At 40.0% G+C, this 25,706-nt stretch overlaps 4 protein-coding genes across 5 annotated transcripts; 2 read left to right on the top strand and 2 right to left on the bottom strand.

Moving 5' to 3' along the window:
• Window positions 1–66: 66 nt before the first annotated feature.
• mrpl40 (mitochondrial ribosomal protein L40) lies at window positions 67–1,531 on the top strand. Of its 2 annotated transcripts, none has more exons than XM_048996939.1 (4): window positions 67–280; window positions 566–649; window positions 764–922; window positions 1,194–1,531. In XM_048996939.1, the coding sequence occupies exons 1-4, from the start codon at window positions 219–221 to the stop codon at window positions 1,501–1,503; spliced, it is 615 nt and encodes a 204-aa protein (XP_048852896.1). In that variant the 5' UTR covers window positions 67–218; the 3' UTR covers window positions 1,504–1,531. The 2 variants fall into 2 exon arrangements, with proteins under 2 accessions (XP_048852896.1, XP_048852906.1); XM_048996949.1 differs by having other exon boundaries at window positions 197–334.
• Window positions 1,096–4,183, bottom strand: c2h22orf39 (chromosome 2 C22orf39 homolog). The gene is made up of 3 exons (XM_048997031.1): window positions 4,106–4,183; window positions 2,961–3,128; window positions 1,096–2,180 (listed from the first exon to the last, which is right to left on the bottom strand). Exons 1-3 carry the CDS (start codon window positions 4,130–4,132, stop codon window positions 2,049–2,051), a joined length of 327 nt encoding a protein of 108 aa, XP_048852988.1. The 5' UTR covers window positions 4,133–4,183; the 3' UTR covers window positions 1,096–2,048.
• A 790-nt stretch (window positions 4,184–4,973) lies between these two features.
• Window positions 4,974–9,311, bottom strand: ufd1l (ubiquitin recognition factor in ER associated degradation 1). The gene is made up of 12 exons (XM_048996849.1): window positions 9,170–9,311; window positions 8,735–8,867; window positions 8,522–8,554; window positions 8,320–8,441; window positions 7,954–8,084; window positions 7,752–7,824; window positions 6,929–6,997; window positions 6,663–6,731; window positions 6,506–6,556; window positions 6,209–6,297; window positions 6,049–6,130; window positions 4,974–5,732 (listed from the first exon to the last, which is right to left on the bottom strand). The coding sequence occupies exons 1-12, from the start codon at window positions 9,170–9,172 to the stop codon at window positions 5,658–5,660; spliced, it is 930 nt and encodes a 309-aa protein (XP_048852806.1). The 5' UTR covers window positions 9,173–9,311; the 3' UTR covers window positions 4,974–5,657.
• Window positions 9,312–9,443: 132 nt separating this feature from the next.
• cdc45 (CDC45 cell division cycle 45 homolog (S. cerevisiae)) lies at window positions 9,444–17,292 on the top strand. Its single transcript, XM_048996631.1, has 19 exons — window positions 9,444–9,714; window positions 9,967–10,026; window positions 10,111–10,203; window positions 10,300–10,437; window positions 10,827–10,973; window positions 11,339–11,397; window positions 11,479–11,527; window positions 11,605–11,666; window positions 11,774–11,824; window positions 12,017–12,136; window positions 12,252–12,383; window positions 12,469–12,567; window positions 12,670–12,831; window positions 15,604–15,742; window positions 15,932–16,015; window positions 16,094–16,212; window positions 16,529–16,605; window positions 16,934–17,001; window positions 17,157–17,292. The coding sequence occupies exons 1-18, from the start codon at window positions 9,664–9,666 to the stop codon at window positions 16,996–16,998; spliced, it is 1,707 nt and encodes a 568-aa protein (XP_048852588.1). The 5' UTR covers window positions 9,444–9,663; the 3' UTR covers window positions 16,999–17,001; window positions 17,157–17,292.
• Window positions 17,293–25,706: the final 8,414 nt, after the last annotated feature.

Below are 25,706 nucleotides of genomic sequence, written 5' to 3'. Positions count from 1 at the left end.
ACATTATGGGTTATGAATTGTTTAATCTTAGTTAATAGGAACTTAAAGATGCTGTCTTGTTTTTAGTCGGATAGGGTCGACTGTGACACAAGGGGACAACGTGAAGAGTCTGAACGAGAGGACAAAAGGATTTACAACTTGTACATTTAACCGGAGAAGTTTTGTGTGATTATAAGTATTTGTTGGATTGTCGAGACATTTGTGCATTACAGTAAATTATGTTCGTCTCTGTGGGTTGTACACTAACGAGGGTATTGTTGCACCAAAGTACGACGACATGGTAAGAGATTACCGGAATGTTCTGTGTGCGATATTTGTCGTAAGAATGATGGAGGTCAGTGTGCTACTTATATTTATTATGTTTGTGTAGCGTTATCCAGGATTTGTAGAATAATTTGCTTACATGTTTCATCTGCAGATATAGTTGTCACATGAATCGGCCGCTGTGACCAGAATCAATAATATTTTAGTGTTAGTTTCTAAGTGTCATTTATTGAATGTAAATTGCATTTTATCTCTTCCGGTGGTTCAGGTTTTAGATCTAACGACACATTGTTTTGTTCAGCATGTTAACAGCGCAGCCAGCAAACATTAGGCTCAATCACTGGTTTCCGTCTTTACTCGCAGTGAAGACCTCTGCTCCTGTAAGGTTAGTGTTGAGGAATAACCAATGTACTGTGGGTTACCTACCCAAATTTATGTCCAAGGTACTGCTATAAGAACGTGGTTTCCCGTCTGCTGGAGCATATATTTGTTCTAATAGAGCAGAGCCCACTAAGAAGAAGAAGAAAGTAGACCCAAAACGAGATGTGGAAGCCAGAGAACGTCTCAAGAAAAAGCTCAAAAGAATGGAAAAAGTCCCTACAGAATTTATACCTATTGAAGATTTTATTGTACCATCCAAATACCTTGATGAGATCAGGTATGTCTCACAGAAGTAGGCAGTGTTTGATGCAGCACATTTAATAAGTATAGCAAAACTCATAATTTATGGGCTTATTCTGTAGTAAGTGTAGATATTTAAGGTTTGTCATGCATTATACTTTTGTGATGAAATTTCAAGATATGTACACATATACATACACACACATAAACACAAGTGCACTTCTCTTTATTTCTCTAAATGTTTATCTTGTTGATAAGTGACTTCTGAGTACATGCAGTGTTCTATGTCCTGCATGTGTATTTTTCAGAGTGCGTTCCCCACCGCAGCTGTTGTCAGAGGAGAGCGAGCGCAGGGCGCTGCTGCTGAAGGACTGGGCCCGCTACAAGCAGGCTCAGCACATGGAAGAGATGGCAGCTATTGCCCAGGCTTTGGATGCACAACAGGAAGCACTGAAGGAGCTGCGGCTGGAGTCAGAGGAGCTGTATCAGGCTGCCATCCAACGAGACCCACAGCTTGTCCCTTTCCAAAACCAGGGACCCAGCCACACTCCACCAATAGCAAACTACCAAGCACCAGAAGGCAAATATAATGATATTACCAAGGTTTATGTGCAATAAGTAATAAAAAATGCAGGGCAGAACTGAACTGTATGTTTTTTTTGGAGGGGGGTTGCTTAAGCATGTATGAATCTTACTAAAGCTTCAAATAGGTTGGCTTAGATGTCACCCCCTGCAGACCTAGAGAATCATAAGTATAGACACTTATACCAAAAAAGATGTTTCATATTACACTGATGTTTGACTTTACTTTTTTAGCACATAATACAATGTTTAGTCCATGGATTCTATGCAGCAAAGAAATAACATTCTACTACAATTTACCTGTTCCGTGTAAAACACATTGTATACGGCCCTTTACTGGGTAAATGGTATACGGGATGGATGAAGTAAATAAAAAGTATCACTGAAGGCACTATGAATAAATGATACTTACAAAAGAAAGGGAAAAATTTTTGGAACATACAGCATACAAACAGGTTTTTTTCTTTTTTGTTTGCTCAAGTTTTCACCAAATAAACCATGTACAATCTACATGGTAAAGTCAGGATAGGCAAATGGGAGGTCCAGTTGACCGTTATTGGCACCAGTCGTATGTTGGGATTTCAGGGTTCCTGGGGCTTTTCCTGGTTCAGAGGTAAATGCCAGTCTTCAGGGGGCTTCTGTCGGAGTTTCCACACTGGGGCAAACTTGCTCTGTGCTGCCACCCTAGCTCTTTCACTCTGCTGTAGCAGTTCCTGGTAACACAGTTCAGGACATGCAGTTAACACTACATTTCTGCAGATCCTCCTATTCTATATTAAATGCTTTGATCATTATCCTTGGGTTACTAGGAACTAGTGAAATACTTAACTATTAAATTACGAGGGTTATTTCTTCCAAATGAATATACAGACGCATCTTTACTTACGAACTTTCAACTTACGAATTTTCAGACATACGAACGAAGAGGACTGCAAGCTCAAATTGTGTTAAGTGGGCTCCAGTTTCCTGAACGCAACATCAAATTTTTTTTTGTATGCCAATTCCGCGTGTGACATCTGGCAGCTACTCACGCCATGCAGCAGCATAGCGTGCGGACTCCCAGCATCCTAGTTCTTTGTACTTGCATATACCCTTAAAATGATGTTGAATGACAGCTTACGAACATTTCAAGTTACGATCGGTCATTCAGAACGTATCTCGTTTGTAAGTAGAGGAGTGTCTGTATGGCCATTTTAAGGTTACTATATACTCTCCCATAGAGTCACCCATATTCTTCACGGTGACATAAAAATTATGACTGTATTTGTCTTACTCTAAGGCAGGGGTGGGCAATCTTATTTGCAAAGGGCCGGTGTGTATGCAGGTTTTCGCTGCAACTCCCTAATCAGGTCACTAATTAGAGGACTGATTGGCTGAAGAGTCCTCACACCTGGGTTTGAACAGCTGATCTAAAGGTTATCCTAAAAACCTTCATACACACCGACCCTTTGCAGATAAGATTGCCCACTCCTGCTCTAAGGGACTCGTATTACCTTGGCCTCAGCATTATGTCTCTTCTCCCATTCTCGACAAGCTTTGTAGTCCTCCTTCCACTGCTGACAGGCTGGGACCGTACCAAAAGTGTAGTACTGGTAAAATCGATTCCAAAGGCTTTTGCAGTGCTTGAATTCACTCCAGTAATCATCACACATTCGAGGGGGCTAACAAAATAAGTACAGCATAAATACACAAAACATTTTAAATAACCAACTTGTATATTAGTCACATTTTAATCATTAAATGAAAGCATTCACTGTCTTAGGAAAGTTAATTTGGGAAAAATTCTAGAGAAAGATGCTGAGTATTAGGAATAACCATAAATCTGCAATACTTCTTTATGATCAAAATAATAATTCTTGTGTTACTATTATTCACAGGTATATGCATAAATACACAAATACACACATCCATAGTCAAAATTCCACAATACTGCTGCAAAACCCCCGAAGTATTGGAAAAGCAAACCTAGTGGTACATTGTCCAAAACAAACAGGTCATAATTCAGTAATCGTGTTTCTTTTATGAAAGTGCAGTTTGTATGTAGAAGGAAGATTACTGAATAACTGGTCTAAGACGACAGTAATGTAAAATATTATATCATACGAGTTGAAAAATATCTGAAATTTGTCAGATTTAGCAAGTCAACGATTAGCAAACCCACTGTAATGAGTAATAATGTTTTGCTAATGTTTTTCTCCGAAACGATAAGTAGCGTTCAAGTGAAGCAATTTTTGCCCTTAAGCATGTCTAATTGTGGTAATTGAATATTTCTGAGAATATGTACTATATAACACCGTGTTATTTGAATCCGGGACAACACTGCAGGACTTAAGAAATGTATGCTATCATAATCTATTAAAAGATTATTCCAAAATAAAATTAATAACTATAAACTAATAGTTGGGAGCCAGCGATACAAATAATGTGATACGGGCATTTCAGAATGTATTTCTAGAATTTCAAAAACACTCGTTCAAGCACTGGTAACGTGCTCCTGATTGCCGCCATTCCTGTCGTAAAACAATCCATGACAACATGCACAACTGAAATCAGCTTTCAAACTACGACTATATAACCATAAGTGTCAAAAGAATGTTATCAAAAATCGCGTCTTATTAAAATAATAATACAAACATACCCTCCACATTGCATTCGTAGCGGTCATCCTCTGTAGTTCGCAGTTCCTTTTTCTCGACCGGAAACGGATGCATTTTAATCTCATGTGTAACTACCAATCAAACATTCCTAAAGTACTACAAGTCCCGCCCACATAAATTTTATATATATATATATATATATATATATATGTGTGCGTTTAGGGATAACGTATATATAAATAGTAAAAAATCCAGCACGACTGAACCTTTTCAGCTTGTGCTTAGCCTACCTCTACAAAAATTCTTACGTTAAATATGGGCCCACAAGTTGTATTTCATTCTCTTTCAATTTGCCCCTGGTTGGAGTAACTTACTGTGGATAAATCATTCATATCCATCCATTTTCCAAACCGCTTATCCTACTGGGTCGCGGGGGGTCTGGAGCCTACCTCGGAAGCAATGGGCACGAGGCAGGGAACAACCCAGGATGGGGGGCCAGCCCATCGCAGGGCACACTCACACACCATTCACTCACACATGCACTCCTACGGGCAATTTAGCAAGTCCAATTAGCCTTAGCATGTTTTTGGACTGTGCGGGAAGGGGGGGGGGGGGGGGTGGAGACCTGAGTCATTCATATACACATTAATGAAAATAATTAACTACATAAAAATAAATATTTTAGTATATATCTAGTGTATAGTAAAGTCAATTTTATGATACGTCTTAATAGCTATTTAATGGTTACATATTAACATCTTAGATAATAATGAATGTAATACTTAACTAGTGGCAATATTTTTCAATGATTATTTCCAAAGAACAGTCAACATTCATATATGTAATACAAATTTAGATAAAAAGTGTAAAATATTTGTAAGAAAAAAAAATACTGAAACTAGTACACTATGAAAGTTAAATATTTTATTCAGCTGTTGTGCAAGCTTATGTCCATCTAAATTAAGGCCATTTATAAAAAAATAATCCAATCAGATTTTAAAACAAAACACAAAAATTAAATGTGCAGTTTAAGAAACCTAGAACAAAACTTGAGCATTTGTGATATCGCTTTAACTGTTTGCTGTATTTTGAGAGTCGGTGGGTCAGTGATTGATTCACTGACTGTTTGGTGCATAAAAAAAAAAAAAGTCTGGCCTTAATCACATTTGGAACATCCTCCAAAAAAAATGACTTCATTGTATGTATAGCATTTAATTTTTAAATGGACAATTTATGCCCAACGTTACAAACTACAGCTTGATGAACAACGAAAACAAGTTGTTTTTCCCTTTTCATCGAAACACCCAAGATTCGAACTACTTTTAAAAAAGTTTAAATGTGTCTCACAAGCTAAAGATATATTCGAAAGCTCAATCACTCAAAAGGGACAAAATCCAAGTTCCATAGTATGTGCATTCATATAACCAAATCCAAGAAGAAAATTGTATTTCAAACCAAAAAATGAGAATCCAGTTTCTTAACCACCTTTACACACTTAAGCACAGCTTGTGGTTGCTTTTACCAAGTCCATGGAAATCAGTTTCAGTTGCGGACTCTCTAATCAGTCTTTCCATATCCTGTTAAACAGCTCCTTCAGGGTTTCCTGCCCTTCTTGCGCAGTGATTGTCCTTCTCCAGAAAAGGCAATAAAACGACTCATGGTATCGTCCTGCAAGCAAAGAGGAAACACTGTATACATCCATCTATGCTTCAAAACAGTATGTAAATCAACACAGGGCAGAAGAGAGCTTGGATCCAAACCAGGAAACGTGTGGAATGGGATAACCTGGATAGGATGTTAGCGCTTCTTGTGATGACCTATTACACTATGAGCAATTCAGAGACATAAAGAGACCTAATCCTGTCTTTTGGAGGAAACTCACACAATAACACTCACAACATGGAAACTCCCTGACAGAGCCTGGGTAGATTTTAAACTAAAGATAAATTTATCCTGCATTGAGTTAGTTTTCCTTAACTCTTACCTCATCCACCTTCTTCGGCTGAGGGCGAGAGTTTCTGATAAATGTAATCCTTCCAACCTTATAGTCATAGTTTGGGATCCCTCTGCAAAGAATATATGACGATGATATGGTCATCAGATTGCAGAACTAGGATGCACATGTAGCTCAATCACCCCCTTACCTTTTGATATCGCTTGGATCAATGGGGGCAGGGCTGGGCTCAATGCCCTTCTTTTTGCCATCGAGGCGGTTTCCTGAGCCTGAGAAGGCCTAAAAATAAAGCAAAAGAAAGTGAATTTCTGATATGGTGCACTTTAGAACTCAGGGGAGGGAATACATTTAGAACTTACTTACAAACTCAAGAATAGAGTGCAAAATAGACCAAGGTATTGGGACTCCCTATCTAACCTGTTCACAGAACATTTCTTTTTGGAAAAAAAAAAATAATAATTAAAAATACCCCCCAAAAATAACATACTCTGAATCCCATATCCATGTCTGCATAGTTGCTGGGGTCTCCATCCTCTTCCTAAAGTGGAAGAAAAGATACATTTGCGACTCCTATCTGTTGTTCGCATTCATCAAAACATGGCAGAACAAATAAAGGCGAAATTTAGTGAGAATAGATGATTTACTGCAGGCTCCTCGGTGTGCTGGAGGCGTCTCTCTGGTTCTTTGTAACCCAATGGTGCATCAAAGTCCACCTTATCAGACATGCATGAGAAAATATACATATCACTGGAGAGAGTGGGCGCACCTCTGGATTAACAGGGTGACATTTAAATTGTGCTGAAAGGCCCAAAATTTGCCTAGTTTCTATGCACATTACACACTGGATATAAAGCAGATCTTCTTTAGTACATGGCGATACACGTAGTGGAACTTTAAAGGCAGGTCTTACATTCATATCACATTCAATGATGGACACCGCCTTGTCTGGCTTGGTCTCCATCACACGAAGCTCATAGATCTGGGGAAAAGTAGAGACAGGAGAAATCTTAATTTAGTGAATTCCTTTTGTTGACATGTATTTGAGCATATATACATGCATGTATGTATGAGTGTATATTTTATATATACACAAACACATGTTCATGCACACAAACAAATATATACGCTACCAGTCAAAAGTTTCTGCACACCACAGGTTTTTACCCCTTTTCCATTCATTTCATAAACTGAAGATGTTTTATTCTTGTTAAACACTGGAAAGTTGAGAGAACAACCATAAATGAAATAAAATAAGTCAAATAAAACAAATTTCCTTTATAACATGTAAAGAGTTTGCATCCTTTTAACTGGATGTGTAACAATGACATAGTCAAAGTCTAGGTTATCCTTTAACTTTGAATGCATTAGTTAACCGTGTCATCCTATGAAACAAAAGTGTTTAATGTCCGTTGTAGGAAGAATGCGTTGAATTATAATTGCTATAGGACGTTACTTTGAATCAAATATATGACATTTTCTTGTTATTATAAGGTACTCAAATGGTGAACATACTGTAAATTTGCTAGCAAAGAATATTGAGTATATTTTTAGTAAATGTTCAGTGAGTAACATGGAAATGCAGAAAATCTCAGTGGGTGCAAAAACTTTTGATTGGTAGTGTACATTCATGCATACATACAAATACATACATACAAAACATTTTAACATTAAATGACTGGGTATCCATAAAGGTGTGTCACACTTGTAGCGACAATTAAAAAAAAATATTGAACCTTTTCATTATAGTTGATAGCAATTACATCACCGGTGGTCAGACAAGCAAAGTTCCTCAAAGCATTCTCTAGTCTTCAAAGGCACTGTTAAGGAATCAGGATTACACACATCTTTATAGCCAGAATGCAGCAATGTCCACTGTAAACACAATATCATGGATTGGAATGGTACGGGGCCATATCCACTCATGAAAAAGGATACACTGCTTTGGGGTTTGTGATATCCAAGAAATCAGGACTCTGTGGTTGGAATTTGGAATATGTTGCTACCATGAGGTTGACGCTTTCTACTTGTACCAGACCCCCCTCCTCCAGTAACAGGTTCTGCATCATCTAGGAATAATCAACATGAAACAACTTAAAAAAAAGTCTTCCACTATGAATATGGATTTTCACCATATACATTAAATCACAACTACTGCTTAAAACAACCACCTCTGAAGCATTCTCCCGAAAATCATTTCTCACTGTCGCATTATGGCTTTTTTACACAATGAATTTAAAAACTGGTCTTACAACATTTGATAAAACAACCGTCATTGAAAGGTGTACATTTGTAAAATGTTACCCAGTGAGGCAGATAGCAAATTCCTTCATCAGCAACAAATTCCAACACTCCACAGTGTGTCATGCGATCAGAATTCTTATTTGTCAGTTTGAACAACATTGGATATGTGATGTTAAGACGACCTGTAAAAGAGGAGAGCTAGTTGCATGTATGTACATACAAATATTCCTAATTTGCTAAGTTTTGAAAGTTACATACTTACTGAGTTGGTCCAGGGCAGAAGGAGGCATTATAACTAAATTGAGAAAAAACACCTACATTACAAAAAGTTATATGTACACAAGTATTGTTTTAATCATAGTGTTTCTTTAACATGATCATGCATTTCATAAACATAAAATGAACTGTAAGAGTTCGAAACATCCATGACATAAAACAACAACATAATGGACGCAATATGAAAGGTTGGGGATACTTTTGCCTCCTTTTTCGACATCAGATCGGTCGTTGGGCCCAGCCAGCATGGACACTGAGTAACAGCGGTATTGCGTGGAGAAGCGGTTTTGGAAAGCCCGTGGGATCGGGTGGTCGAACATATTAAAAGAAAACTGCGAAGAATAGTAAACAAAATAATAGAAATAACATCATATTCAGACAAGTTGTGTGGATGGTGTCCAGGCCAAAGAATTTAACATAATTACAGGGAAAGGCATAATAAATGCACGAGGAATCACTTCACAAACGAAAACATTTAACTGTCTGAAACGCCATGGTCGTAGGTTTTAACCACACAGCATAGCTCACTAATGGTGACTGCCCATTTTAGTTATTTTTCTCTGCTAGTATAAAGACTGATTACATCAAATAGTATAGTGACATTCCATCAAAACATTCTTAAACACATACTTACCATGTCTGTTAATGTTGATGTATACGTTACGTATGTTCTACACTATTAGAGAGCAGAAATTCAGGGTGCCCCGTCTGCTCTATTTCTTTCTCTGGGGGGAAGTACCCTGTCACTGTAGGAAATGACGAAAGAAAACAGACGTCACCGAGCCAATCACATCACGAATTGGGCACTCTTACCCATTCTATCATATTACTGGCCTACAATTTTGTTTTGTCGTCTTAGTCTCATTTTAATTGGTTAGACTGCTCTCCTGGGTTATCTCTATAGGTTGTCTTCGGACAGAATGTTTTATTAAAACGTTATAGCTATTGGTTAGTTTGATCTTAACTAGCCAATCTTGAATTTTGTCAAATTGGCGCCAGGTTTTTAACAAGGAAGGTCTGACATAGAGCGAGTTCGCATACCGTATCATTTCGCGTTTTTTGTTTCCCGGGTAGTGCAGAAAGTAATTTTTATTTTAGCAGAATATTTGGCTGAGGAACCATTGCAAAATGTTTCTTATAGACATCCGCAAAGAGTTTTACGACGTCGTTGTGAACCAGGTGAGGCTTGACGTAATCGTGTTGACAAGCTTGCAAATCGAACGACAGTAAATCTGCAAATCCAGGAACTATAATCTTTAATGATAAAAAAATTTGGGGAGATAACTGATGTCAACCTAGGCGTTAAATCTGCATTTATGTAATAAAAAATATCTTTAAATGTTTTAATTAACTGAGTGCTTTGTGTCACGGTGGTCCGGTGCGGATGGAGTGTCTTAACAGTATTGTTTTGTTGTGTATTTCCATTTCCAGAGAGTCGCTCTCTTTGTGTCTTCCGACGTTGACGCATTGTGTGCTTGCAAAATATTGCAAGTGAGCATCATTACATTCTGCCGTATTACATACAGAGACCCATGACATTTTTATACGATACATTAACTTGTTATATGTATTTAGGCCCTGTTTCACTGCGATCACGTTCAGTATACCTTGGTGCCAGTTACCGGCTGGCAGGACTTGGGAACGGCCTTCCTAGAACATAAGGAGCAGGTAACAGTCATAATGCGTTAGGTCTTTAACTTCGCTGAAAGTTATTCATGCGAACGAGTAATTTTGATATATATATGCACCACGCTGTCTTTGCAGTTCCGATATTTTGTATTGATAAATTGCGGGGCTAACGTGGACCTTTTGGAGACTCTACAACCAGAGGAAGATACGATCTTCTTCATCTGTGACACGCACAGACCCGTGGATGTAGTTAACATCTATAACGATACTCAGGTAAGCTCAAAGAGGAGCAGATGTGATGGCTGCTTGTCGATAACATCACTAACTGCTGCGGATTAAAAAGGAGAGTCTTGTGACTAGGTGTCTATTTACCTTAAAAATCGATTTTTATTTCTTGTGGTGATACAAGAAAGCCACCTGGAAAAATCTCGAATTTTAATTTAATTGACTTTCCCCTACCCCTGTTATCCACTGTAGCTTATCAGGTAGTTTAAGTTTCGATCATCAGAATGATTGACGCTCCACCTAAACTACAACTGCTGTCATATAGTTGCTCCTCAATACGGGTAGAAAAAGATTCTTACTCTGAGTACTAATGAGTATTTTCGTGTGAGCATGTGCTGAATTTGGCTCACCTGCCGCCACCTCGTCCCTTTTCACAGATCAAACTACTCATCAAGCAGGATGATGACCTTGGGATCCCAGCATATGATGATATCTTCCGTGATGAGGAGGAGGACGCTGAGGACTCTGGTAATGAGAGTGACAGCAACTCTGAGCCCTCAGGGAAACGGACACGTTTCGATGAGGTGAGATTTTTTTGGCACTAATTGATGGTCATCTTATGATTAGCTCTTTTAGTCTGGCTGATCAGCTGATAATTATAGTGCCCTGGATGTAGTCTTTAGCCACTTCACATAGCATTTAGGAAATCTTGTATCTTACTACAGTAGCTTTTTTGGTGAATTCTTCAACAATAATGATGGGAAGAACATGTCTGTAAAACTCATGGTGGAACACTGTCACCCACCAGCTGGGTTTGCTTGTATGCTACTGGTTAATGCAATGGTCTTAATTAGGCCAAACCATGTAACGAGCATATTAGTACCACATACAGTCCTCCATGTACCTGCACTGACATTCTGGCTAAGCTGTCCTGCCTCTCTCCTGACAGGGAGCTGTGGAAAGGAGAATTGAGCGCCAAAGGGCAAGGAGGGAGTGGGAAGCACGCAGGCAAGTCATCATGGATATACAGATTTAAGACCACTGTTGTGTAGCCAGTGAAGCCTTTCAAAACACTTTGTCTTTTAACAGGAGGGAAATTCTGTTTGATTACGAACAGTATGAGTACCATGGAACTTCGGTGAGTACCTAATTTAAAAAAAATGTACATTAATTTTAAGCTAATGACAATGCTGAACCTTTCTTTTTGTTTTTAAGTCTGCAATGGTTTTATTTGAGCTGTCATGGGTCATGACTAAGGACACAAAGGACATGCTGTGGTAAGTCTTAAGAATTAAATTTGCGTGTGTTTAATATAGTGTAGATATTTTTGTCTTTTTTTTCTGCAAGATTTTTTTATAACTGCATTATTGATTTTTCTTCCTAGGTGGGCCGTCATTGGATTGGCAGATCAGTGGGTCCATGATAAAATCACTCAGTAAGACTAAACTTATTCATAAGCATTTCCTTTGCTTTGTCAAGTACTATTTTCTGTGACCTTAGTATGTTCATTTGGAGCCATAGAACTCTTAAGGCACTAGCAGCTCAGATCACGATGAACCAAACAACTAAATGTACTGTGCATTTTGTTGTGTGTACATGTGAACTAATGTCGCTCTGTGTCATGCAGTATGAAGTATGTGACAGATATTGCCACACTACAGCGTCACGTCTCTAGACACAGCCACCACAATGAAGATGAGGAGAATTCTCTGTCTATAGACTGCATGCGGATCTGCTTCGAGTACGAGTATCCTGCCTTGGTCACACATTTTGAAATCTTATTCTGTATTTATATGCTACAGCACTAAGCTCCATGTGTAGCCCAGACCATGGTTTCTGGTTTTCTTAACTCATCCTGACAGTCTGCGGCTGTCCCTCTATCAGCACTGGTCTCTCTATGAGAGCATCTGCAACTCCTGTTACACTACTTCCAGTTTCAAGCTGTGGTCCATGCATGGGCAGAAAAAACTCCAGGAGTTCCTTGCTGATATGGGGTAAGTCCATCGAGCCATTTTTACAGGTTCATTTTGCAACCTATGTCCAGAGCGATCTCAGCAATTTTACTTTGTTCCATTCCAGTCTTCCTCTAAAGCAAGTGAGACAGAAATTCAATTCGATGGATATCTCCATCAAAGAGAACCTGAGGGATGTCATAGAAGAATCCTCTAATAAATATGGGTAAGCAGCCTGTCTGTTCACATCCAAACAGCAGTCCCGCTTTTCATATAGCGTTATAGCTTCCCTGCCCTGGATTGTAGTCACGCTTATTGTCTTTTCCAGCATGAAGGACATCCGCATTCAGACATTTAGTGTCCACTTCGGCTTCAAGAACAAATTCCTGGCAGGTGATGTGGTGCATGCTGCCGCCGCCCTGCTCGAAAATGTGGAGAAGGAGGAGAACCCCAGTGATAACTTCATCCGGGCGCTTGACAGCCTTTCCAGGTAAGGATGTGATCTGTGAGTAGTGGGTGTTCCTGGTTCGCGTCTTCTGCACTGGCTGAGGCTCCTGTCTTTTCAACATGCCGCAGTCTTGTGTCCATCAAGTCTGAATAGATCTTATTCTATCTCTTTCCATCACCTGAGCATGTTTGACCATGCTGCAGAAGAACTGATGGATTTGTGTGTTGGATTCTCCAGTTAGAAACTCTAGTGAGAAATTAATTTCAAACCCTGTAAATGTTTGATGTGCCTGAAACAGTGATCCTAGCCTATTATAGATATTTACACACTTGATATGTCAATAAATCACTGCATATGGTTTAATTTCATTTTAATTGTCTACCATCTGTTAAATAATGGTATATTTTATGAACTCCACTTCATTGGCATGCTAATAGAGAATTTTATTAAACTTTCTTTGCTGTGTTTATTTAGTTGAACTAAAAGGTAAATGATGTAAATAGCAGAGAATCTGGACACATTTTTATCAGTACATGCAGTTCAGTCATGTTTCTAGTGTGTATGAGAACTAGCTGTATATTTTTGGTAATACTAATTAAGGCCATGTTATCAGTGATTTTTATCATCACATTCATAATTCATTTTAAAGCATTCATAAAGCATTATAAACATTGCTATAAATGTGTATTAAAAGGCACATTATGCATGTTCATTATGCATTATGACTGCCTTTTGAAGCTCTCATCTATAATGCACCATGAAGTCCTTTTATAATGCAGTACAAAGTATCCTTGATTCTTATACCGACCATTATAATGCATTATAAAGGTATCTTTAGTGCACACACCTGATGCGTAGGGTGTCACTTAGGAACTATGATAAAAAATAAAATCATGAATTCTTTACTCTCACCCTCCAAATTTGTTCCATGTGGTCAAAAGTTAATGTGTGCCAAATTATTTTTCATAATTGTGTAATGTTTAAAGGTTGCCCATCTACATTTTAGTGTATACCACAAAACGGATGATGTTGTGCACAGTATATTTACCAATTAGACAATTTGTTTATGCTCAAGAACATGGATAGAACATGTAGTAATGGTTTATTTGTGTACTGCACTAACACAGTTAAATGTGATTCTTTTTGAATACACAGCTCTGTGGCTTCACAGTCGCTAAAGTTCAGTCTTCTTTATAGTAGGATGTAGCTGACGATTATCAGAAACAACCTGCAAGAGAAACTGCATGTCACCTTCATCCTTAGTGGGTGTCTTGTATTCCTGGATCAGTGCCACTCCCCTCTCTGCAGTGTCATTGACAACTTTGAGTGTCGATAGGTGATGTTTTGCACACATCTATCCTTCCTGTGATGCACAGGTATCTGGATCAGTGGTCAGGAAATCGGTTGGCAAGTTGAGGCAAAGAAACAGATTACAGGTCAATAGGTTATGAAAAGTGAAAATTAATGTGATGTAAAAATTTGAAATTCATTCATTTAGATCAAACATTTAATCTTAATTCATGGCAAATTAATTATTTCTTATATTTGTTTTGGGGGGGCGGTATGGTGGTGCAGTGGTTAACACTGTTGCCTCACACCTCTGGGACCCGGGTTCAAGTCTCCACCTGGGTCACATGTATGTGGAGTTTGCATGTTCTCCCCATGTCATTGTGGGGTTCCCTCCAGGTGCTCCGGTTTCACCCCACAGTCCAAAGAGGCTAATTGGAGTTACTAAATTGCCCATAGGAATGCATGTATGAGTGAATGGTGTGTTTATGTGCCCTGTGATGGGGTAGCCCCCTGTCCTGGGTTGATTCCTGCCCCGTGCCCGTAGCTTCTAGGATAGGCTCTATACTTGTTGCGACCCAGTAGGATAAGCGATTTGGATGGTGGATGGATGGATATTATCTTCTTTTGACTGAAGTTGAATAAACAGCAGATAGTCAATCTCTGACGTTACTGTGCACGACACTACACTGCAAACTGAATAACTAGTGGAAAAATAGAAATTAAACACCAGCAGAAAAGAAGATGGCTGACTTGTTTCTGCTTTCATAAAATAGCTAGCCTATCACTTGGGCTACCTGTAAATGTTAATATTTTAAGTGAAATTTTTTCTGGGTCCATTTTATCACCAACAGAATAGATCTTGGTGGTGAGAGATGTGTATTTCAGACTTTTTTATTTTTAAGTGACACCTTGCTGATGAGAGCATCATAAAGCATTCATTATTCATAATACTCATGGCTGTATTGTTATGCCTTTTGATAAATATAGCCATGTTTATAATGCTTTATGAATGCATTGTTATGAATGTGTTTAGAATTTCTAAAGTGTTACCTATTTTTAAAATGTAATGATACATTTTGTAGTTTTATTAATAATAATGATAATATTTTATTTCATGAAGTATTATGTGTCAAGCTGAAATGATATATAGGCCTTAAATAAAAGCCCACTTGATTCTCCAACATGCCAGAGGACTTCAACTAACTTGTAATGCAAAAGAGACCAGTTTTTGTTGTCGTCATTCTGCATCATGCACCATCACCTGTGGCGTCAGTGTTATGATAAACCATTTTATTAACTTCAAGTATTTGGTAAATAATTATTTCCTGGGCTTAAACGCCATACCGATTTTAATCGATTATCCTTTATACTTTTGCCAGTATGGCTGTGAAGTTGACATTAAATTTCACTGGTGCACTTGCCAGTACCCATGTGAATATGAGTTTATGAAGGAGAAGCTCAGCTTATCCACTGCAGCTGAAAGACGTACCCCTGCTGTTGTGCTGACCTCTCCATTCTGCATAGGAGCAAGTTGGACCAGCTGCACTGTGGTATTGAGCTGGCCAAGAAGAAGCTCATAGCCATTCAGCAGACAGTGGCCAGCTGCATTTGCACCAACCTCATTCTGTCTCAGGGCCCCTTTCTCTACTGCTGCCTCATGGAGGTCAGTTGTGGGATGCAGTTCAGGGGGGCCTCTGCTTCTTTGGATGGTGGTCACTACTAAGCCACCTCTGTATTTTAAGAATATGGGTCTGCCTTTCATAAGTTCATTGTTGTTGATACAGGCCAAGAATATTACTTTGGGCTCTTTGTTTGAATTATTCTGTGTTCATTTGTGTTTTGTGTATTGCAGGGAACCCCGGATGTAAAGCTGTTCTCCAAGCCCCTGTCCCTAACACTGCTTTGCAAGTACCTGCTAAAATCCTTTGTTCATTCAGTGAGTATGCTGCCAGATACTTTCACTAAACAAGAGAAGCCATCAACAGTTAGCCCACCTGGACCTTTTTCTTTGTAGACCAGGAACAAGCGCTGCAAGCTGCTCCCACTCATCATGGCAGCCCCAATGGACGTGGAGAAGGGCACGGTTATTGTACTGGGGATCCCACCAGAGTCTGAGACATCTGACAAAAAGAAGTGTGTGCCTATGCGGTTTTATTTAGACTATTTGTTAACCTATATGACAATTAAAATTTCATGTTAAGGGCTGTCAAAACTGGTGTGTATATACGTGACCCATCACCACGAAATGAGTCTTATGGGTGCAGTTCTTCCAGTGCGACTTAAGACTCTTCGTGGCGACGGGTCACACGTATAGTGGTTCTTACAGTACTGTGTGGTGTTGTAGATAAATCGAAGGCAAATCCTCTTCTTACAACTAAACAGAACGGAACATTTTTGAGTATTCCTCAGATGTTGCCCACTTCTCATGCACACATTGTGTGTGTTCCAGTTTTTTTGGGAGGGCTTTTGAGAAGGCTGCAGAGAGCACTGGCTCCAGAACACTGCATGACAACTTTGACACATTCGGTAAGCAAGACTGTAATGTGCCTTGTGTTTTGTGCAAATAGCCTGTGATTTATTCTGCGATTTATTCTCTATTTATTCAGTGTTGGTAGTAATTCCATGTTTGTACACTAGATGGAAGCATCAGAGCAGATCTGCTTGTACTTGTAATGGTAAAAGTTGCCTATGAGTTAAGTTTTAGATGAGCAAAGGTTGATGTTTAATTTGGGTTGTGAATTGGTTTTGATGTACGCAAATAAATGGGCTCCTCCTATGAACCTCTGTATGGTGAAGAGAAGGCTTGAATGAGCATTCAGTGTAGTATAACATCCTCCTCAATCGTCTGACATAGTTATCGAGCTGAAGACTGAGGACAGAAGCAAGTTTCTGGATGCACTCATTACCTTGCTGTCTTGAGGGGTGAGTATGTTTGCTGAAAGTTAAGACGGTGCTATGCAGAAAATGTATTCATTGTTAATGATACTGTGATATTTAAGTAATTCTTTTGGGTTACTCATTCAAATACTTGTTTTAACGTAACATTATTTGATATTTTTCTGGCATGTGTTTTTCAGGTCAATCTGGCCCAGTTACCTTGTGTCGTTTTTGTGTGGTTTGTTTTTATACATTTTTTAATTGTCTTATATTTTCAGTGTAAATAGTTGTTGAATATGCACATAGTACTTGCATTAAATAAATTTTTTAACAAACTGAATTTGTAAATTTGTAAATGGGTTTTTTTTATTTATTTTCTTTCTCCTGCTCATCCACGTGATGAAATTTGAATGGCAAAGACTGAAATGCAGAGCAGACAGCCAAAATGCCAGATGAGTCAAGGTCGGGGCCGGAAAAAGAGATCAAATAGCCGAAGGATCTGTTCTGGGGGGGGTGAAGAGAAAGGCAGGCACTCGTGCAGATACAGGATCAATCAATTGATCAATCATTTATTTATATAGCACTTTACAACACTAAAGTGACCAAGGCGCTTCACAATCAAGAATACAAATATAAAAATATGGAGAATAAAAACGGAATACGGTGTCACGGAAACGGTTTCATACAACACAATACAATGTTGAAAGGAAAACATGGGCTATGTAAAAACGGAGTAAAATGTCATCCACAACTAAATATTAAAAGCTTTCTGAAATAAGGCTTGAGTTTGGATTTAAAATGGTCGAGGTCAGAAATGGTAGTTTCTCTGGGGGTAGTTTGTTCTAGAGACAACCTTCTCACGTGTGTGTGTATGTATGTGTATATGTATGTGTATATGTATATGTATATATTGAGATTGAGAAATGTAAAAAAATAAAGGACATTGCAGCAATCAAGCCTAGAGCTGATAAAAGCATGAATTGCTTTCTCAAGATCAGAGCGATTTTTAAGAAAGGTTTAACAAGATGGAGTTGAAAAACGCTTGTCTTAACTGTATTTATGTGTTTATCAAATTTTAGACTACTGTCGAACATCACCCCATGATTCCTCACAGCTTGATTAGATACTTGATGTGGAAAAACTGGTGTTGTCTATATCTTCAAACCCAATAAATTCAGTTTTTCCTTCATTGAGATGGAGGAAATTCTGTCAAAGCCACAGTTTGACCTCCGTGATTCAATCAAGCAGTTGTTTGTGATTGTGTCCAATCTGGTTTCATGGGTAGATAGATCTGGTGGTCATCAGCATAACGATGAAAAGTGAGATTATGCTTGCATATTACAGAGCCAAGTGGAAGCAGATATAGTGAAAGGGCCAAGAATCAAACCCTGAGGGACATCACAAGAAAGGGGAGCTTTAGCGGAGGCCGTGTCACTAATCATAATAGAAAAAGTTCTGTTAGTCAAATATGAGGTAAACCAGTCTATGATGATCATTACAAGCAGACACCCTCTTACTGGGGGTCGGGACTCACTGGGAAGAGGATCGGAAAAACTCAGACATAAAGGGAGAAACGAGGCAGAGAAGTTCTCAGTAGTCCCACATGCCAAAACAATGCATCATACTGGCTAGACTGGTTCTGCTAGTTTTATACCACTGGCAGTTACTCGGCCAAAGCACAACAGTTGTCAGTATTGAACTTGAGCAACCAGGGAGTGTGACTGCAGAGAGGTCAGCAACAGTACTCAGTAATAATGATATGGATATATGGATTTTTCAGACTCTATTCTGGAATTTGATTCCCCTTAGTAACTGAGTTGCAGTTTATGTATTTAAACTTTTATGGTTATCGGCCTCTTATTTGTGTAATTTCCCTTGTAGCTCTGATTCTACAGGAAATGCTGACAGTGTGTCCCATCGGCTTCAACACCAGAATTCTCTTGACTGTTCATACCATAGGCAGGGTTGCATCAAGACGGATTAAATTAATCCTGGTTCAGACTCAATGTGTGCATGCATCCACACATTGAGTCTGAACCAGGATTAATTTAATCCTTCTAAAACAAAAGCTGCTACATTTACCACAATTCTTCTGAGTTGTGTTTATTTACTGCTCACACAAAACTTGGACATTAATTAAGCAGTAGTCCTTTCAATTACAAAAATTTCCTATTCTCACCATCTGGCTTAGTAATCTAAATGTGGGTGCAGTCAATAGATCAAAGTACTCCAGGAAAACCTGCACTCAAAAGGTTATTTTGCCAGGCCGTCTAAGTAAATAAGAATTTTCTTAGTGACTTGCCTGAGAAATAAAGGTTAAATAAAAACAAAACTCTTGTAAAATTCAGCTGTTATTGGTTCAAAATGTAATGATCCTTTAAATGCACAATTGTCTTTGACACTCTGCTAACAATTCTGCAGACTCTGGTCTTGTGAACTCTTAAGATCCCCATCAAACATCTGAACTTTCTGTACCACAAAAACACAAAGCTGCTAGGAGTGGATAAGTATAGCAGACTTCCACTCAGTTACATGCTTGATAGCTGGTCCATGTATACCACACACTTTTGTAAATCTATACTGCTGGGAAAACTTGATTCAGATTCATTTGGGTTAAACCTGTCAAATTTTTCTTTCCTCTAATCCTATTCAGTGAAGAAATGCAGCCATATTGTCAATAAATAAACTAACCTAACATAAACCACCTCCAGTGGTGTTTTAAATATAAATGCTAATCCAGCTTCATACTTAATTTAAATTCACTGGTGCAACAGACTTGAATTTAATCATGGTTTGAGTGGAAATTACAAAGTTTGCCAGAGGTTTAGATATAACCAGGATTAATTATAAACTTTATTGATCCCCTTGGGGAAATTAGTCTTTTTCACGCCTCCCTCAACTTGCTCTTTTTAGAGTAAGCTGTCCATGAAGGGCAGGCACCTTTAGGTTATCCAGATGTTTCTCCAACCTAAAGTATCAATTATTATTATTAAACAAAATTTACAGTCATCATAAAGTTTGGTGCAATAGAATTAATAAATAAATTTAGATTTCATCCAGTTAAAAAGTTAAACCATGTTGGTCTAACCGGTGACCTGTACTACGAAGCGGGATTACAGGCTTATCGGGGTAACTTGTTGGATTTAAGGTACCACAGTTTAAATGGACTTCATATTCGTTCACTTACATTTTGCCCAGACTGCCTTAAATCCGACAAGTTACCCCGGTAACCCAGTAACCCCATAGTACAGGCCCCCAGCCAAAAAGTTTGAAGTTGTTTGCAGAGCACTCCGTTAGTAGTCTGGCCTATGAAATCCTACAACATTTTATTTTAAAAGGGAAACTAAGAAAATCACAAAACAAAGGCTAGGTTGCCCTGCATGGTTTAACTTTTAAACAGAAGTCATGCAGATTTTCAAAAGAGTGTGTCATACCTCAGTGGGAACAGAGATGGGGACTCGAGTCGTACTTAAATGACTAACAACTTGACTTGCAACTTATTTTTTGACTCTGACTGGACACAGGCTCGTTGATAGCGACTCGTGAACAATAAGAGTCTTTAAGGCTCTGTTGAAATTTTTGCACATGCATTGAGTGTAAAACTCTCTCTAAACCCTAAAGGTATTAAAAACATCCTGACGTGCTGCGCATAGGAACTGGAGCCAGAGAAGCATGATGTCAGGCGATATTAAACATCACGATTTTTCTGTTTTTCCACTAGTATACAGACTGCTTACCCAATCTTACAAAGCATGGGATATTCTGAGTTTTATTTTACATTAGAAGGCATCACTTAGAAACAGGTGTTACTTAATCTGTTGTATATTATATATAGCCTAAATTGTGGTGTTATTCAAGATTCTTTTAATTGTCACATGCATAGTTATATGGGTACAACATGCAGTGAAATGTATCCTGAACCGCTCTTTTGACTGTGCAACTATTACAATAATTTAAGAAGGAACAAGCAATAATAGTTATTGGCCATGATGGTGCGAAACCAGGTCTTCTTTATGCTCTTTCATTAGCATATCACATCCCTTTAATGTAGTTGAGTTAAGCATGGTTTGGTCTGGCTGCCTCATACGCAGGAAGCATCATATTGGGGAAAGGTTTTAGTTGCATGGTCATTCGGTCTTGTGAGCTCAATTCTACTGAATGTGCACACCAAAATGACCCCAAAGTATGGTAAAACCTGAAACTTCCTTAATTTTGGGGACATTTACAGCTCTCCATTTGGATAATCTAAATTTTATTTTAAAAAACAAAATCTGTGAATGCAATCAAAAAGTGAAAATGCCAAAAGTCTTGAATTCTGGTGGGTTACTTACAGTGAAGCTTAAGGGTGTCATGATGGGTTTTGGGTTTTTCCCCATTTAGATAGGTGTGTGAGGGTTTGCATAGATCACATTTGTGGACCAAAATGTCCCCATAGTGCGGTAAAACCTGAACCTTCCTTACTTGTGGGGACACTTCTTTATGTCCCCATTTGTATAAACTCAATTTTATAAAAAAAAATCTGTGAATGCAATCAAACAAGTAAAAGTGCTTAAAAGTCTTGTATCTTAGTTGGTTACTTATGGTTCAGGTTAGGGCTGGGTAGGGGTTAAGGGTGTTGTGACTGGGATTAGGGTTTTCCCCCAGAGAAATGAATGGAAGTCCCCATTTACATAGGTAGACCAGTGTGTGTGTGTGTGTGTGTGTGTGTGTGTGTGTGTGTGTGTGTGTGTGTGTGTGTGTGTGTGTGTGTGTACATAGTTAATTGTAGTTTCTAAGTTTGGACCCTCTTTGGGGCTCTGTTTGTGATTGGTCACACTAATTAAAGTTTACCTGTTCTGTGCAAGAATAGCCTCATCATAATGTTATTTAGAGAATATTAGTTTTAATATTTACATTATAAAGGTACTTAGGTTCTTAAAAATGTATTGCTTCAAAGGCATTTGAAATAGTGATTATTTTGAAAATGTATCTAAGCCTAAGGAACTATGACATGAGCAGTTTTTGAACTTTTTGAAAATAATAATGTCATACTGGAACCACAACGAAGACTTGAGACTATTTTGTGATTCATGAACATCTCTGAATTGGACGCTTGGACCAGCCATCATGCATGAAAGGGAATGGAACTCTGATGGTGAGAATGGGGAACTTTTTCATAATCAAAAGGACTACTGCACAAATCATGTCCAAGTTGTATGTGAAAAGTAAATCAATAAAACTCAGGGCACAAGTGTGGTAAAACTAGCAGATTATGTTTTTAAAAGTTCATGAAATATTTGCATTAGTTTTATTTAGGGCAGTATTTATTTAGCCTGAGATGCAGCATGAATTTGTTTACATTTCACCAGAATCCATCATGTAGACATTGCACTTAATTTAATCTTATTTTAATCATTGTTTAAACAGTTTTAACTGTTAAGATTAAGACGTGTAACACATCTCTGATTAATTATAAACCTGTTAAAAACCTAGATTTACCAACCCTACATTAAGGGCAAACCAGGATTAATGTAATCCAGGTTGGTGCAATCCAGCCATAATGTTTCATTCTTTGATGTGGCACTGTTGGTTGTATAAGTAGAATTATGGAGTCCAGCACTAGAGAATGATTAAACTGGCAGGCAGTGCCATTTTTGTTGGTTTATTGTCTTTTGTTAACATAATTAGGATACTATGTAAGTCCTACATAAGTATTGTCTTAGTTATGGGTTAAGATTCTAAACAAGACTATTTGACTTGTTAATTGAAGCTGTGGTCCCCTAACAAAGTTTTCCTCACCTCACCTCTGCTCTGTGTAGAGTTTGCATTCTCTTCAGTAGTGTTGAGTTTCCTCTGATTGCCCTGGTTTCCTTTTGCACTCCAAAGACATGCAGTTATAATAATTGTTTTTCTAAATTACCCATAGTGTATGACTGTGAGTGTTTTGTGCCCTGAAATGGAGCAGCATCCTGTCCAGGGTGTTTACCAGCCATGTGCCCTGTTCTCACTGGAACAACCTCTACCCCTCCCCCATGACTCTGACCAGCAGAAGTGATGTAAGATGGGTGTTGAGGATTTAGACAAAACTAAAGTGATATGGCAAGAAAAGAGCCAAAGCAAAACTATAGTGTCTTTAGAACAATACGCATGCTTTTAAAATTGCAGTCAAAAAGATTAACATCTTCACCTATATGGTGTTTTTCTGAAGTAGTAATAAGACCCCCTCTCCTGGAGCCAACACCTTATCGTGGTGGAGGGGTTTGCACGTGGGTCCCTCCTCCAATGGGCTCACCACCTATAGGATGGGCCATAGGGATCGGGTGTGATGTGAGTTGGGCAGTGGCCAAAGGCGGGGACCATGGCGGTCCGATCCTCAGCTGCAGAAGCTAGTTCTAGGGACATGGAATGTCACCTCTCTGGTGGGGAAGGAGCCTGAGCTGGTGCGCGAGGTTGTGAAGTTCCGGCTAGATATAGTTGGGCTCACCTTGACGCACAGCTTGGGCTTCTTCGGGGGGGTTGGACCCTTTTCCACTCTGTAGTTGCCTGCGGGGAGAGGCGCCGAGTGAGGGTGGGCATGCTTATTGCTCCTGGCTGGACGCCTGTACATTGGGGTTTACCGCAGTGGACGAGAGGGTAGCCTCCCTTCTTCGGGTGGGGGGGACGGGTTCTGACTGTTGTTTGCGCTTATGTGCCAAGCGGCAGTTCAGAATAACCACCAATTCTGGAGTCCTTTGAAGGGGTGTTGGAGTGCGCTGCTCCTGGGGACTCTTTTTCTGTTGGGGAACTTCAATGCTCACGTGGGGAATGAGAGTGAGACCTGGAATGGCGTGATTGTGAGGAACAACCCCCCCCCCCTGATCTGAACCCGAGTGGTGCCTTGTTATTGGACTTCAGTGCTTGTCACAGATTGTCCATAATGAACACCATGTTCAGGCATAAGGGTGTCCATATATGCCCTTGGCACCAGGACACCCTAGGCCGCAGTTTGATGATCGACTTTGTAGTCGTGTCTTCGGACTTTTGGCCGCATGTCTTAGACACTCGGGTGAAGAGAGGGGTGGAGCTGTCAACTGATCACTACCTGGTGGTGGGTTGGCTCCACTGGTGGGGGAGGAAGCCGGCCAGGCCTGGCAGGCCCAAGCGTATAGTGAGGGTATGCTGGGAACGTATGACGGAATCCTCAGTCAGGAGGAGTTTCAACTCCTACCTCTGGCAGAATTTCTCCCATATCCCGGGGAACATTGAGTCCAAATGGGCCATGTTCCGCACCTCCATTGTGGAGGCGGCTTACTGGAGCTGTGGCCGTAAGGTGGTCGGTGCCTGTCACAGCGGCAATCCCCGAACTCGCTGGTGGACACCGGTGGTGAAGGATGCTGTCAAGCTGAAGAAGGAGTCCTATCAGGCCTTTTTGGCTGTGGGACTCCAGAGGCAGCTGACAGCTGTTGTGGTTGCTGAGGCAACAACTCGGGTATGGGAGGAGTTTGGCGAGGCCATGGAAAATGATTTCCGGAGGGTTTTGAGGAGATTCTGGTCCACCATCCGGCGGCTCAGGGCAGAAAAGCAGTGCAACATCAACACTGTTTATGGTGGGGATGGGGTGCTGCTGACCTCAACTCGGGACATTTTGGGTCGGTGGGGAGAGTACTTCGAAAGCCTCCTCAATCCCACTGACACGCCTTCCAACATGGAAGCAGAGTGTGGGGACTTGGGCGTGGACTCCCCCATCTCTGGGGCGGAGTTCGCTGAGGTGGTTAAAAAGCTCCTTAATGGCCGGGTCCCGAGGGTGGATGAGATCCACCCGGAGTTCCTTAAGGCTCTGGATGCTGTCGGGATGTCCTGGTTGACATGCATCTACAACATCACGTGGGCATCGGGGACAGTGCCTCTGGACTGGCAGACCAGGTTGGTGGTCCCCCTCTTCAAGAAGGGGGACTGGAGGGTGTGCTCCAACTATAGGGGGATCACACTCCTCAGCCTCCCTAGTAAGGTCTGTTCGGGGGTTCTGGAGAGGAGGGTCCACTGGATTGTCGTACCTCGGATTCAGGAGGAACAGTGTGGAATGGAACAGTGGACCAGCTCTATCCTCTCCGCAGGGTTTTGGTGGGTTCATGGGTGTTTCCCCAACCTGTCTACATGTGTTTTGTGGACTTAGAGAAGACATTCGGCCGTGTCCCTCAGGGAGTCCTGTGGGGGGTCCGGTTTGGTGACCTCAGGATTAGGTCTTTGCTTTTTGCACATGATGTGGTTCTGTTGGCATCATCAGACCGTGACCTTCGGCTCTCACTGGGACAGTTCGCAGCCGAGTGTGAAGCAGCTGGGATGAGAATCAGCACCTCCAAATCTGAGACCATGGTCCTCTGCCGGAAATGGGTTGAATGCTTTCTCCGGGTCGGGGATGGGATCCTCCCCCAAGTGGAGGAGTTGATGCGCTGCATCAGTTAATCATGGTGAAGGAAAAATTTCGCAAAAATTCACAAATAGACTTATTGCACAGGTAGCATCCTATTATGGTACCACGCTTGAATTCACTGAGCTCCTGAGAGTGACCCATTCTTACCCAAATGTTTGTAGAAGCAGCTTAATTTTATAACACATATGGCAATGGTACTGATCGGAACACCTGAATTCAATGATTTGGAGGGGTGTCCCAAAACTTCTGGCAATATAGTATAGCTCATATTCCATCAGAGACTTTACTGATGATACTTCTATGGTGGACCAGATCACAAACAGTTATGAGTCAGGCTATAGGGAATAGCTCAGGCTCCTGA

Source organism: Brienomyrus brachyistius, chromosome 2 (assembly GCF_023856365.1).
Source record: "Brienomyrus brachyistius isolate T26 chromosome 2, BBRACH_0.4, whole genome shotgun sequence".
Lineage (NCBI taxonomy): Eukaryota > Metazoa > Chordata > Actinopteri > Osteoglossiformes > Mormyridae > Brienomyrus > Brienomyrus brachyistius.
The sequence above is the reverse complement of the archived record's forward strand: the minus strand, read 5'-3'. Positions and strand labels throughout refer to the sequence as shown.